At 35.9% G+C, this 16177-nt stretch overlaps 1 protein-coding gene across 4 annotated transcripts in view; it reads right to left on the bottom strand.

Moving 5' to 3' along the window:
* TTLL7 (tubulin tyrosine ligase like 7) overlaps positions 1–16177 on the bottom strand; it is a 142064-nt gene that overhangs the window by 44304 nt on the left and 81583 nt on the right. For all 4 annotated transcript variants that reach the window (XM_070405461.1, XM_070405462.1, XM_070405463.1 and 1 more), the window contains 3 exons: positions 14955–15090; positions 7484–7570; positions 3400–3592 (listed from right to left, as the gene is read on the bottom strand). In XM_070405461.1, the coding sequence (XP_070261562.1) occupies positions 3400–3592; positions 7484–7570; positions 14955–15090 (416 nt within the window). The remainder of the gene's footprint in view (positions 1–3399; positions 3593–7483; positions 7571–14954; positions 15091–16177) is intronic.

Consider the following 16177-nt stretch of genomic DNA (forward strand, 5'->3'; position numbering starts at 1 on the left):
ATGCTAGACAGTCTTCTTATTCACATGTGAGAAGAATTTTTTAAAAATAGATTAATTTACCATAGCAATAGATTATGAAAAAAAGTATATGGAACTAAAGGGTTGTAATCAGAACAAACAAGTAGGAAAACCATAGAATATCTTCCCCATTATACATTGAGGAAATTTAAAAGAGAGAATCCACTATTCCAGGTAAATTTGATTCCTGACATAGGAAAATACAATATCACTCAATATTATCAACATTTATATCTTTTTTTAGTTCATACATTTTATATACCTTCTGTGCTATATTATATTCTCTTTTGTTTAGGAATCTTTATTGGTTAAATAATTTAATAAAACTCACATAAAGGCAAGTTGGATAGCCAAATATTTCTCTTCATTAGCTGTTGAAAAAATGTAAACCTTTTAAAAGGCAGTGGATATATAAACCTTATATTTAAGGGTGTATTTATAAATGATTTTTTGAATAGATATGAAGCCTAATACTCCTCATTTGGTTCAAAAGAGTAAAAAGAAGTATATTCATTCAAGCTATAAAAGATGTTTAAAAAAAAAAAAACACTTTCACCACCTCCATTTCTTTAAACTAGTAACTTCCATCTAAGTTTAAAAGTCACACCATTGCCGAAACTGGTTTGGCTCAGTGGATAGAGCATCGGCCTGCGGACTGAAGGGTCTCGGGTTCGATTCCGGTCAAGGGCATGTACCTGGGTTGCCGGCACATCTCCAGTGGGAGATGTGCAGGAGGCAGCTGGTCGATGTTTCTCTCTCATCGATGTTTCTGGCTCTCTATCTCTCTCCCTTCCTCTCTGTAAAAAAATCAATAAAATATATATTTTTTAAAAAGTCACACCATTTTGAAAGGACAGTGCTGCTAGAGAAGGGCTGTGTGGGGAACATACCCCAGATCAATCTTCTACTAAGAAAGTATCCAATGCATGTTCTTCAACCTGCACCTGGGCCCTGCTCTCCTGTAAGGCTTCACATGGTGGTTTGTGAGGAGCACGCCTGGGAGAGCACCTGAGCAAAAGTTGTCAGCTGAATCCTGCTGTGTCCACACAGCCATTCCCTGGAAACATACCTTGCCAAAGGTGAGGAATGTTGTCAGTCCTGACCTTTAGCTCAGGCGCCAGGGGTGGATGCTATTATCCAGATTCATCCAGGTCTGACAATTATGAGAAGCCACAAAAATGAAGAATGCAGCTTAATCTTTAAGCATGATTTAACATAATTTCCTTTTTCTTAAACTCTAGTAAAACTTCATGGTATCATGCTGTATATAATAAATGTGCTGCACTAGCTCTGAGTAGCTGTCTCTCCATCTGAGAACAGTGTCCCAGCTGGTCCCAGCTTTACTTGTATAATGGCTCTGTGTCTTTCTTACTTTTTCTTAATCTCCCATCACCCCTACTCAGGTCTCTTATTCTCTCTAGCCACGCGGGTTGAGGCAGAGGTTTGGACATGTATAATCTGACCATAGATGTAGAAGGAAACTATCCTTTCTCTTGAATGGCCAAAGATTCCCATTTTTCCCATGCATACACTGAAAATTCAGACACAGTAACTAAGTAGCTAGATATGCCAATGCCATTTAGGTCGGTTAACAAAAAAATGGTTATAATTTAAATAAATTATGTGAAAAAAATATTTAATATAGTTTTGTATATGACTAACTTATATCAACCCAAAATATATATTTCAAAACTATAACAGGTTTGAGTTTCCTAAGTTAACCATCTGCAACAGAAAGTGTTACAAATAATCTGGACTTTGTCCTTGTTCATCAGCATCACTTTGGACAGAAAACTCAAGAAGGGTCTGTGGCTATATTACTTAGGGTAAGAGAAAATATAAAACAAAGAGAAACCCTTATTGCAATTTCCAATGACTATAAAAATAAAATCTAATACTTAGTTAAAAGATATGCAATTGAATTAAATTAATTTTAAAAGGAGAATTCACACTTAAAAAGATTTTAGTGCATTATTTGTCCAATATCGATTTATTAACCTATTGGTCTAAGAACAAAGAACAATCTCAAAGCTATGAGAACCTGAATAATTTTTCTTAATCCTACCCTTTTCTCTGCTAATTCATTGCTATGAGGGATGCACACATTAGCCAAGAGGGGTTAGAAATGGGTGAAATCTGGGCAAAACAAGGCCAGCTTCTGAGAGGAACAGAGTCATACACAGAGACATACTGAAAGTACTTAAGAGAGCTTTAAAAAAAAAGGAAGAAACTGATAAAATAACTATAAACTCTGGAACAGGTGCTCCATAAAGATGCCTTAATTGAGAAAATAAATAAACAAATGCAATGGAACATAATACAACATTATTTCCCCTCCAAAAATATAAACCTTCAAAGACAGGAACATTAGCAGGTATCTTTATGAAATAACTTAGAAGCAAATGAAAGACCATTAAGATCTTCATCTATTAGTTATGCATTCCTCATGCATTTTGCCATAAGTGTTGAAGGCAAAATTCTATTATCAGGGAAGCGAACACATTAAACCATTGTCGGAGATGAACAAAGGCTTACATTGTGTTTATTGCATGATCGAAGCAGTCCCTTTAATGAAGTCCTGGGATAATGAAGGTCAAGGCAAAGAGAGAAACAAGAGATAAGAATAAGCCCTGCAGTGTCAGGAAGGGATACCTAAGGGAGCCGGGGCAAACAGGGATGCTACACTGGACATTTGGGGATGAAAGAAGAATTATGGACACAATAGTGGACATTGGGGATCAAAAAAACAATAAAAGACAGGAGAATGGAAGAGAAAATGTAAAAAGAAATAAAGGAAGAAAGAAGACTAAAACTAAAAGGGAAGGAGACCGAGAAGCTGGTTGTTCACTCCCCCAGTCTACCAAAAGCTCCAGCTTTAGCGCTTACCCATGATGAAAACGAGAGGAAACAAAAACTATTGCACAATTGTGTGGCTCACAGATACATCCAAGTCAAATACCTAGAGAGATATATATTTTAAAAAGTAGGCAAGGATACACAACAAAAGGGGTGGCAGGGAGGTAGAAAAAGCAAGAAAGGGTGTGAAAGAATATATTGGCTTAAGAGAGAAGGCAATCAGCAGATCAGTCACGCATCACATTTTATAAACCCATGCAGATGTCTAGGGCTTAACAAAAACTATGAAATATAGAAGAATGGACTATAAAGATTCTTAGGTCAACTAAACTTTCATCTTCTACTTGCAGACCCTGAAGGGGATTGTGGGATGCACCCACGTCTGGTTAGGGAAGGGCGTGGGAGAGAATTCAGGTCTCCTCACACAGGACAAGCATCCATTTGGCCCAAGATCCTTTTATTGAGTTTTGTAATTCAATTCCATAATTCTTCAGATAATCACTAAATTAGAAGAAATTAACTTACTGGATGTTTGGAATATTTTGCAGTGGTTGGGCTGTTTAAGATCATAAGTAACTTGCTTTTCTCTTCTTTTACTTTGGTACTCTTCATTTTCATCTGATTCTGAAGAGCTGTCACTACTATCGTAACTGCTATCACTGCTGTAGTACTTCTGTCTTCTCATCACCTCTGTACTCTCAGGCATGGAAAAGAGAGGCTAAAACACAGAAAAGGTGTTACTGTCAGAACGTTTCTTAAGAAGGCACATTAACATGATTAATTACTATTTTTAATTTCCCACTATGCATGTTGCTTCTCACTGACACCTGAAAATCCTCCAAAGTGCTACTGCTACAGTGCTGTTATTAGCCTCCAATGCAATTCACTAATTTTTCTATTTCTGCCAAATATTCTTCCTTAAATAACATAGTTCAGTCACAATGAGGAAAATGCTTTTTCTCCATGATTTAAAAAAAGACAAGGTTATCACAAACAGATAAAATTATAAAAATTAGAAACATAATCAAATTTTCTTCATTCCATACAGAGAGGTTACCCATTACTCATCAAGACTCAGGTATGTACCTCTGTTGTATCATTAATGTTCAGTCATTCAATCAAAGTGTGTGTATGTGTTTGTGGATATGTGTGCACATGCTTGTGAGAAAGAGAGGAGGAGGAGAGAGGAAGGACAAGAGGGGCAGAGAGACAAAAAGAAAAGGAAAGCAGAGGCCAAATAAACCACAGAAAGTAAAGTAAGATAAACCACTATACGTCCACAAAGGTCACATCTAAAACAGAAGCCAATGAACCAATTCACTCAGATAATGTGCAAAAGGACTAAGGTATTTCTCATATATCTAACTTGTTATGGACATTTTTACAAATAAAAAATTGTAGTTAATTGTCCACTTTCCAAATTGGTTATGAACAACTTAGGTTCTTTCTCAAAAGATTCCTAACTATGACACAAAGGGTCTGGCCATAATGGGACCACATTGCTTTTTACTGCCTGTGCTACATTTAAGAAAAACAAAAGTGATATAATGTAAATCAATACATCATAAATTTTTGGAGGATTGGTGCCATGCAGAGGGTAAAACTGTAAAGATTCAAAATGCCAGACTACTGTGTTCCAATATCTCCGTTAGAATCTCTTGTCTTCAAACCTCCCCATCATGTTTCCAGTGCCGCTGAAAGAATGAGATCAGGGAAGTGGGACAGTTTTACTTCACAAAGAGTATGAACCAACAAGGTCAAGACAGTTTGGGAACTCAGTCATGTTAAGAGACTATTTATCACACATACCATATGCCTCTTATTCCTGCTGGGGAAAGTTCCCATAGTTGTATATAAGTTTCTTGTTCTCTGTTCAAACACAAATGTTTGACGTCAGCATACATAAATAATGAAATCCTTGGCTACCATGGGATTTCACTGGAATAAGGCATCTCCTCTCATGTAACATGTGAGATGAAAGGTACAGAAAGGAAGAGCATTGCATGAAGTGCCCGGAATACACAGTAAGCCAGAGTATGATCTTCTTACAGTTATTGGCTTTGCAAAGGATGAAAAATCACCAGAGGAAAGTAATTTAATATACGACGGTACCAACTTGTGTTTAAAAGTATGTTCTCCTTTTGATAGTCCAATATTTACTGAGCACTAGCAATGTTCATTGTGCTATGCATAAAAACCAGTCATTTACCAGTAATACAATCACCAAATATCTTGACCGCCTTGGGGAATAAGAATTCTGGAGGAAGGGCGTTTCTTCGGAAGTCTAGCAGACCCAGAAGAAACAGTGGCACAATCAGTCTCACTGACAGTGCCTTCCTTCGTGGAGGCAAACAGATTTCAGGTTTTGTAAGGGAGCTTGACTACATAGTGAGCTATTTGACCTTTTAAAGAATCACAAGAGGAAACTAAAAGCTGTGTCATATGTGCATTTTGACCAACACACTGTTCAAGCAATAACTAATAAGACGTCATAGTGGCATAAACGCTAAACCAGTGGTTCCCAAACTTATTTGGCCTACCGCTCCCTTTCCAGAAAAAAATATTACTCAGCGCCCCCTGGAAATTAATTTTTTAAAAAATTTTAATAGCAATTAAACAGAAAGATATATGCCCCCAAATGCACCTGTGGCCATCACCGCCTCCCCCTGGATCGCTGCAGCGCCCACCAGGGGGCGGTAGCGCCCACTTTGGGAATCACTGCGCTAAACAATGCCTTAACTGCAAAATGGAATTATTTGCAAACTGGTATTGAGTTATCGCACAAACCATAGTACTTACTTTTATGTCCAATTTTATTTTTAAGTGGGTCATAAGTGAATTGCAATAATTAATATACAAAGCTCAGAAACTTCCCAGTGTTTTCCAAAGTGAAGCAATGACTCATTAAGGTATTCACTTTTACAGATACGCTATAAATATAATTGTTCCAAAGGCATTGGCAATGGCATCTTCCACAATGCCTCAATAGAGAGAATATAATTCAGAAGAGCAGCGCCTGACATCCAAGACCTCCAGTCTTCACCAGATCCGTATCTTTCACCAGGTTCATCACGTACCATTGTACTCTCCAAGAATCTTCCATTGGAGTCATACCAAATTCTTCATATTTCTCTAACAAGCTAGGCAATGTCACAACTCCATGTCATTGCCTTGAATGTTCCCTTTAACCCAAACATTCTTCACCCATCTTAAATGTTTACAGCATTACTCATTTTTAAAGACCCAGTTCAAATGGCATTTATGAAGCCATCCATAGTCTACCAATCCCTTTCTTCTCTCACTGTAACACTTTCCACTCGCTTTATTACAGTATTTGCCACAATCTGGTTTTTGGTTCGCCTATCTGCTCATTCCGCCACTGAGGTCCTTACAGACACATTCAACAAATGTAACTAATAGTGGGGGTTTAAAAATATTTTTATTGAATTTTAGAGAGAGGAAGAGGGAGAGAGAAACAATGATGTGAGCTCGGAACATGATCAGCTGCCTCCTGCATGCCCCCTACTGGAGATGGAGCTGCAACTCGGGCATGTGCCCTGACCGGGAATCAAACTCTAGCATGTGCTCTGACAGGGAATCATACCGGCAATCTTTTGGTGCTACACCAGCCAGGGCCTAACTAGTAGTATTTGAGAACGTACCAAGTTCCAGATGCTGTGCTCAGTGTGAGAGATGCAAAGATAAAAACATCCTATCCTCAAGGAACTTACAACCTTTCATTAAGGCAAAGATGCAAGTAATTATTTGTCACAACTGCTCTACAGAAGCATTATTTGTGATACAGCAGGAGGAGGGGAAGGAAGAGCTAAGTCTAATTAGGGGAGTGAAGAGGATTCTACAAAGGTAGCACCGATTCAGCTGGATTAGGAAGGGGGGCTCTAATCAGTCAAGCACAGAGGCATAGAAAAAGCATGAAAGGACAACAGAGAAAGATGAGTGTAAGGACATAGCTTAGTATTGCTGAAACGTAAAGTAATAAGAGCACAATGAAAAAGTTCCCAACACTTAACAAATTCATCTCTTCCCTGCTCTATTAGCAAGAACTTTTTGACATATAACCAAAGACCATATTCATGTCATCACCACAGTGCAGATAAAGGTAAAGCAAACACCTGCTCATTTTTCTACGCATGACTGCTTTCTCTTTATTCCTAGAAGCTGCCTATGTCAATTAACACAATTTCAATGTTGCTAAGTCAGCAAAATATGGGGCTTGTGATAAGGTTTTCTAGAGTCACGATTTGCCTTCTCTATATCACTATACGTCTCTGGTAATTATATGTCTAGAGAAATGAAGAAAAATTAATACTGAGTATAAAACAAGGCTATTAGTTCTAGGTCCCTCTTGGTCCTGACTCATCAGGATTTCACTAGTATTACAAAAAGAATCCAAAAAGAGGAAAACTAACAAAACAAAACAAAATAGAACTTCTATGTGTGAGATAACCAACTCTCTCTGTACTGCACACATGGTCCATGCAGTTCCTTGAAAGTGGCGTCAGTCATTACTCTAGTGACAAATACAAAGGGGAAACAACTGTACTTAGTCTCATCTACTTTGATACTAAGAAAGATAGGAGTACTGTACCTTTGGTCCTCGAGGCATGGAAGTTTTGCCCATCAACTTTTCGTCATCGATTTCACATTGTTCCAGAAGATCCAAAATTTCTTCCTCCTTAAAAAGATATTAATTAAAACTATGATCACCAATAGATTCTAGAATTTTTCTAAATTTATTAATCTCCATAAAATAATGTACAACACAGTTCCTAAAACTATTTAATGAAGACTACTCAGATCAAATGAATAATAAAGGCCATGAAAAACTCTTTAAAAAATGTCGTTCACTAAAATCTGACAATATAAATAATACATTGCTGAAAATCTATTATATATTACTAGAGGCCTGATGCACGAAATTCGTGCAACGATAGGCCTTCACAGCCCTGGCTGCCTCCCAGCCCCAGCCCCGGCCCCGGCTGTTGGGGCCCTCGCCTGGCACTGCACACATCCGCCCTCACACACCCCTGGTTCCCTGGTTCCACAGAGCCTCCCATCAATCGCCACACAGTGGGTGGCCCAGACCTCCCTCTACAGGACAATCATGGGGTGATGGCGGGGCCCCTTGACCAATCACATAGCACCCGCCTTGGCTGGCCTGGCACCAGTGCGTGTCATCCAGTGCGTGTCATCCGGATGGTCGTTCTGCTGTTTGGTTGTTCAATAGATTTGCATATTATGCTTTTATTATTATAGATTATAAACAAATGTATTTTTATGTTTTAGAACACTATTAAAATCTGATTACAATAATAAAATAGCCTATTAGACACTTTAAGTTTTCTAAAAATCACTCTAATTTTCCAGACCACAATCTTATCAATCATTTCTATATTGATTATTGCAAAACAATATTACAATTTCAGACAGAAAACTGATGACTGGCCTAGTAGTTAGTAATCTAATGTTAGTATTTGTTCAATGGGCACAATTAAATGGAATTTTCAAAACTTCAATTATTGAACAATAGTATCTTTAGAACTTTATAAAATGTTTTCATTTTATAGGCTTAATACCTTCTCTAATCCTCTTCTAAAATCATCTTGAAGTCAAAGGGAAAAGTTATAAAAACATAACACCCAAGTGAATACTGAGCAAACCAGAGCAATGGGAGCATAATAGCTATATTGAAAGAATAATTGATGCTTCTTTGAACTATTTATTCAACCTACAAAAATATCACATCTTTACTTATATGATTTATATTTCAGTACCTCCTTTAAAAAAAGGTTTCTGAAGAAACTAGAAATCTCACTGTGCAATGGAAATTTATAAGTTACTCTTCATACCAAAGAAAGTTTAGCGATTAAAATACCAAAACATTCTTGCTATACAGTTTGATTAAATAATAATCCTACAATGAATTCCAAAGCACAAGATCATTAAAGTGAAATGTATGGAGTTCGACCTCTGTTTAGGAGAAAGAATGTAAATAGGCAATACTTTCATCGTAAAAGCTAGAGAATGACAGATAAACTAAATAATCATATTTTTAAGACTTTGGAAAGCTGTGGATTAAAAAGTAGTATAAAGGAACTAAATACCAGAGAGGGAAAAGTTCTTCCTAGGTTTGAAGAGATTAGTGACCTCTTTGTACATTGTGGTCATTTGCATATCTGGACACAGATCAACAAAGATCAGGCCCAGAACAGACAGAGAGATTCTGCTATGACAAAAATCCCAAAGGATTATTTATTTATTTATTTATATTTCAGAGAGGAAAGGAGAGAAAGAGATAGAAACATCAATGATGAGAGAAGATTGCTACCTCCTGCATGCCCCCTACTAGGGATCAAGCCCGCAACCAGGCATGTGCCCTTGACCAGAATCGAACCAGGGACCCTTCAGTCCACAGGCCAGTGCTCTACCCACTGAGCCAAACTGGTTAGGGCAACCTTTTAATTTTAATTAAAACATGTTTGACATATAACATTGTATAAAATTAGGGTTTACAACATATTGGTTATGATACATTTATATATTGTAATACTGCCATTGTGTGTGGTTAGAATAATTAAATCTAATCTCTTAGCAAGTTTAACTATTATAGTAAAATATAATTGTCTATATACACCTTTCTCCCACCCCACCACCCAGCCTGTGATAACCACAATTTTACTGTTTTTAATTGGATTTTTAAAAATTTCACATGTAAGGGATATCATACAGTGTTCATCTCTCTGTCTGACATATATCACTTAGCATAATGTCCTCAAGGTCCATCCAGGTTGCCTCAAATGGCAGGGTTTTCTTCCTTCTCATCACAGAAGAATAGTTCATTGTAGTCTACACCACATCATCTATATCCACTAATCCACTAACAGGCACTTAGGTTGTTTTCCACAGCTGCTAAACCAATTTATACTCCTACCATGAGTGTGCAAGCATTCCTTTTCCCACATCCTTCCAATGCTTGTTAACTCTGTCTTTTTTTAATAATAACCATTCGAACAGGTGTAAAGTGATATATCACTGTAGTTTTGATTTATATTTCCTTGATGATTAGTGATGTGGAGCATCTTTCGTATCTCTGTTGGCCATTTGGATGTCTTCTTTGGAAAAATGTCTATTGGGTTCTTCTGCCCATTTTTTAATCTGATGGGTTTTTTTGTTATTGAGTTATATGAATTCTTTATATATTTGGCTAATAACTCCTTATCCTCAATATAGTTTGCAAAAATATTCTCTCATTCTGTAGGTTACATTTTTTGTTTGTTTGTTTCTTTTGCTATATTGAAGCTTTTAATTTTGATGTAGTGCCACTTGCTGACTTTTGCTTTTCTTTAACTTTTCTTTGGCTTGAAGTAATTAGCCCCTCACTCTAACACTCTGTACTAAGAAATATTTGCCTTCTTTTGGAGAAAATATCAGTTCAACTTTATGATTCTTTTATAAGCATCTATCAAACAAATAAAAATTATAGGACATACAAAATAACAATTAAAAAATGTGACCTATAATCAAAATAAAGGATGTCAATAAAAGCAGGTCAATAAATAATCCAGATACTAAAATTAACAAAGATTTTTCAAAAATTATTATATACATGTTACAGGAAACAATGAAAAGGAGAACAAAATGAATGAAGGATGCAAAATTTTACCAGAGAAATGAAATTTTAAAATACCAAATAGATATTCTTGAATTGACTAATATAATCTAAAATTAAGAAGTGATTGGGTAGGCTCAAGGGCAGTCTACACACAGCAAGTATATGTCAATGAAAATTATTCAAAGTGAAAGAGAGAGAGAGAAGTAAAACAGAATGGGGCATCAAAGATAAATGGGATGCTGTCCAATGATCTAATTAATATGTGAAACTAGAGTCCCATAAAAGAGACAATATACAAAAGGCTGCAAAAATATCTGATGAAATAATGAAAGCAAATTTAAATGTATGGAAATTAGGCAACAAACTTCTAAATAACCAAAATAAAATTCAGAAAACAATTTTAAATGGCAGTTAATAAAACCAATGAAAGACATTAAAACCCATCTTCAAGAAGTTGACAAGACCACAAGCAGGGTAAATACAAAGGAACTCACACATAGACACATCAAAGACAAAATGCTGAAAATACAAGAAAAAGCAGTCAAGACAAAAGACATATTATATTCAGAGGAAAATAAAAAAAAAAATAATGGCTGAATTCTGAATAGAAATGAGAAGACAAAGAAATAACATCTTTAAAAGTGCTGAAAGAAAAAAAAAAGCCTGCCAAGATAAAATTCTATGCTCAGTTAAACTATCCTATATAATAAAAGGGTAATATGCAAATTGACTGAAGAGCAGAACGACCAGTCAGCAGAGGGCAGGGTTAGGGAGTGGGCAGTGCCAGGCCAGCCAAGGCAGATGCCAGCAGGCAGAGGGAGGGAATGGCGATCAGGGGGCAGGTAAATAGCAATATTAAAATATTTCTTCTAATTAATTCACTTTCAATGTGTACAAATTTGTGCACCGAGCCACTAGTTTGAAATAAAGATGAAAGTAAAAGACAATTTCAGTTTTTTAAAAAAAAAACTGAGGGAATTCATACTAAAATGAATATGAAATACTAGAGAAAGTTTCTTCAAACTAGGAGAAATGATCATGTCAGAAGCATGAAATGAAGAACACAAGAAAGGATAAATATGTAGGTAAATATGAAGTGGTATTTAGAAAACTATTAAAGACCAATTAGAGCTTTGAAAATAATAACAAGGTATTTTAAAGACTTTAACATATGTAAAAGTAATATATGTGATAACAGCACAAAGTCTAGAGAGAGGCACCAAATAAAATTAAACCGCTAGGATTCTTGTGAAGTGATAAAATACTAATTCAAGGTAGACTTTATGATTTAAGGATGCATATTGTAATTTCTTTTCAAAACCCCATATTATGCTGCAACTATAACTAAAAGCCAATAATGACGATAAAATAATTTAAAAATTAACTTTTCCAAGAATAAAGAAAAGCAAAAAAGAAATACTAAACAGATGGTATAAATAGAAGGGAAAAAAAGAGCAAAAGGCAGACATAAACCCAACTATACCAATAATTTTGTAAAATTATTTAAAGACACATAGTCAGACAAGATTTAAAAACAAGTATGACTTAACTTTATGCTATTTACCAGAGGTATTGTAAATATTGTTACTTTTAACATGAGTTACTAGTAAAAGTGGCTGGATAGAAAAGATATGCCATTTAAACAGTAACCACAAGAAATAAACTATTAATCACACAAAGTAAAATTTAAGACAAAGAATGTTACCCAAAAGAAAGATAAACACTGCATAATAATGATAAAATAGGAAAGGTGAATTAGGAAGACATCTTCATAACTTCAAAGAATCTGAAACAAAAATTGACAGAACTAAATCCACAAATCTCTCTCAGCAATTGCTACACTACATAGGCCAAAGAAATATATAAAAGGATATAGAGTATTTAAACAACATTAATAGCCAAATTTACTTAAATGACATCTATAAATCTCTACAACCAACACCTGCAGTATACACATTACCAAGTAGACTTGGTACATTTGCTAAAATATGTACTGTATTAAGACATAAAGCAAGTCTCAATTCATTTTACAAGCTGAAATGCTTTTCTAACACCGATCAACTGTACCAGAAATTCCTGAAAAAATAAAACTACAAAATTTTAATGTATGGAAATTAATCAACAAACTTCTAAATAACCAAAATAAAAATCAGAATTTAATAAAAATATAATATATACAAATTGCTATGTAAAAGAGCAATATGTAAAAATAATCAGATAGTTATATCCAGGCAACAAACCAAAAAGTGAAAAATAAATGAAAAACTATTTATTGGCAATAGGAGCAAAAAACAAAAACAAATACTTAATAAATTTAATGAAAGATGTGCAAAAACTATATAGCAAAAACAACAAACAGAACTGAGTAATAAAAGACTCAAATAAATGGAGATATGCCATATTAATGGATCAGAGACTCAGTATTGTTAATTCCCGAGAAATTGTTTTACGGTTTCCTCACAGTCCCAATTAAAATCCCAGCAGCCTGTTAAAAAATATTCTCAAGATGATTCTAAAATGTATATGAAAATGTAAAAGGACCTAGAAGCCCAAAAGAGTTTGAAAAAGAACAAATTGAGGGCATGCACTACCTAATCTCAACACTTACTAAAAAGAAACAATAGTAAAAAAAAAAAGTGTAAAATTTGCATAAGAATAGGCTCACAGGCCCAGGGAACAGGGCTAAGTGGTGACATTTAAACTACATTTTGAGGAATAGAAATAGGGAATTAAGGTTTGAAGCCTATTTCTTAAGTGTCAAGTACTTTAATAGACTATTTTAGTTAACCTCAATTTTATTTTCATAACCAACCTGACAAGTAGTTTTAATACTACTATTTTGGTGACAAGGAACCATTGATCAAATAGTTTAGCCTAAGGTTATAAAATTAACATGTGGGGAACTAGAATTTGAATCTAGATGTATCTGTACCCCTAGGTTTTCTACTAGAAAAAATAAGGATGGAGGATCAGTGTAATGAGAAAAAGGAAAAGATTATTTAGCCACAGGAGAGGGAAATAACATTATAGAACAGGTGAAGAAAAATGAAGAAAGGTCTCATACTGGGTTAAAAAAAAAAAAAGGTCAGGCTGGCTTGGCTCAGTGGTTGAACATTGACCTATGAACCAAGAGGTCACAGTTTGATTCCTGGTCAGGACACATCTCCAGGTTGCAGGCTCAATCCCAGTGTAGGGTATGCAGGAGGCAGCCAATCGATGATTCTCTCTCATCATTGATGTTTCCATCTCTCTCTCCCCCTCCTTCCTCTCTGAAATCAATACAAATATATTTAAAAATAAAAACAAAAAGGCCACAGAACATAATTCTAATGTTAAAACATTTGCATACCTCAAAAGAGGGAAATTTGGAGGAAAATAACACTTGGGCTATACAATGTTCCTTCTGCTTCTATCTCTTAGGTCTAGCCAGCTTGAAAATGGCTTTGAAACTTTCTGTTGTGGAATCTGAGTGAAAAGATCATATTTATCATGATTTTGTAATTACTCAATACAACAGTGTATCCATGATATGGGGAATATATTACTGTAGGGATATGTCAAGTAATATAAAGTCCAAACAGTATTAATAGGTCCATATAAAGTTAGTTGCCCAATGGAACATTAGTAAATGTCATGCAAGCGAGGCTTGATTAGCACTTACACACTGGGCCTGTCTTTAAATTCTCCCTTTTGGAACCTCAGACTACCACAGTGAGGGATCTGGCTACCCTGCTGAGAGACCATGCAGAGAAAAAGAGACACCCAGTCAGCTCCCCAGATGTTCCAGCTCTCTCACCTGAGGCTCTAGACATGTCAGTGAAGCCATCTTGCATATCCTTTCAGATAAATGCAGTGAATCATACTTTATTCACTCCAAGCAAGACAAGCAGAAAGAACTACTCAAGTGAGCCCAGCCAAGTGTGCAGAATAATGAGCAAATAAATGAAATGGTTTATTATGCTTCAATAGATAACTGATAGACCGTCAGTAAGGTAAACAGATTACTAAGTGGGGAGTGGGGGAATGTTTGGGGATTTGCATGTGTATTTATTACTTCTCCTTTATCAGGTCTAGGCAGCATCAGGGAAAAATACTGAATAATGTTAGATACGATACAAATAATGAGAACATTACAAACCGCTTGGTAAATACAATGGATTTTTTAATTCAGGTACATATACACAGTTGTTATAACACATGTTTATTACAATAGATCAGTATTGCAACATATAATATCAACATTCTCTACTGCATAATTTGTCCTGTTAGACAACTTCTTATTTTTGAAACCACCTGGTTGGTTATGAAATGTTACCAACTGTGAAAATGGAAGCAAGTGCATCTTCAACGTAAAATGTTTCTATATGTGGGACTGAGGTAGGTTGTTTTTAAAAGCATATTATTTGGCATAATTCTTTTTTCTCTTTATAAACACGTATCCCTTTACCTTCATCCTTTTCAAAGGATTGTTCAGCTCACGCTGGAATGAAGCTGCTCTTCCTGAAAGAAAGGTCTGAAAGGCAGCAGCCAACAAATTTTCATACTTTTCAAGTAGAGTTTTATCATCAGGAGGATAAATTCGTCTACAATAAAATCAGATAAACCAACGTGTTTAAAAAAACAGACTGACAATGGTCAGGGGTGGGGGGTTGGGTAGCTGGGTGAAAGAAGGTAAAAGGATTGGCAAAAAACAAAAATATATACATAACACATACACACAGAAAACAGTGTGGTGATAGCCAGAGGGAAAGGGGGTAGGGCTAGGTGGAGGTGGGCAAAGAGGGAGAAATAGGGATGAAAAGAGACTGCTTGGGGCGACGGGTGCATGATAAAGTGTGCAGATGATGTTTTGTTGAGTTGCACACTTGAAACCTGTATAATTTTGTAAACCAGTGTCACTCCCAGTAAATTCAATTTTTTTTAAAAAAGAAGCTATTATAGTGTAAGAGTTAATGTTAACTACATAGCTCATCCTTAACCTCCTATTCTGCCTTTACTGGGTGCCACAAATAAAGATGAATACAGTTATGAAAAATCCATAAATGTGCATTGTCATGCACACAAATTAAAGTTTATCTAGAGAATTATCTTAAACAATGCAACTCCAGATGATACAGTATAAGGGTTTAGTTGGAGGTAGTAGTTGAAATCATTGCAGTTGGGTATACTGAAGAAATCCAAAACATCATGGGGGAATGTTTAGGTGATGAGGGATAACTTGGGAGTGCTGGATTTAGTGTGGTTACTGAAGAATGCAGAGATTAACCTGATGATCTCTTGGGATAGTGGAGAGAATTTGGTAAAGGTAGGGTGACAGGAAATGTGATGTCACCACTCCTGCTGATGGTGTTAAGGCTAGGGAAGAATGGCCTACTATGATGTATGGCCCCCAATTCTCCTAATTCTGCTGAGGCCATGTCAAAGCTTGGGAGGAAGGACAGTCTCTTTAAGAACACAAGGAGCTTAGGGAGTTTCCTTTTATCCTGTCAAAGCTGATACCATGGAAGGGGTTTTATTTAGCAGCGTCCACACCCTTTCTATTGTCTCATACCTGCCTCCTTCAAACATCTTCATTATTTGCCTAGTCCCTGATACATTAGAGTTTAAAACAAAATATAGTCACCCCCTTGGAGTTGGCAGAAAGAATACAAGACTGATACCTTTCTCAAA

Source organism: Myotis yumanensis, unplaced genomic scaffold, assembly GCF_028538775.1.
Source record: "Myotis yumanensis isolate MYYU_CA2020_CCGP unplaced genomic scaffold, mMyoYum1.0.hap1 SCAF_2, whole genome shotgun sequence".
NCBI classification, from domain to species: domain Eukaryota; kingdom Metazoa; phylum Chordata; class Mammalia; order Chiroptera; family Vespertilionidae; genus Myotis; species Myotis yumanensis.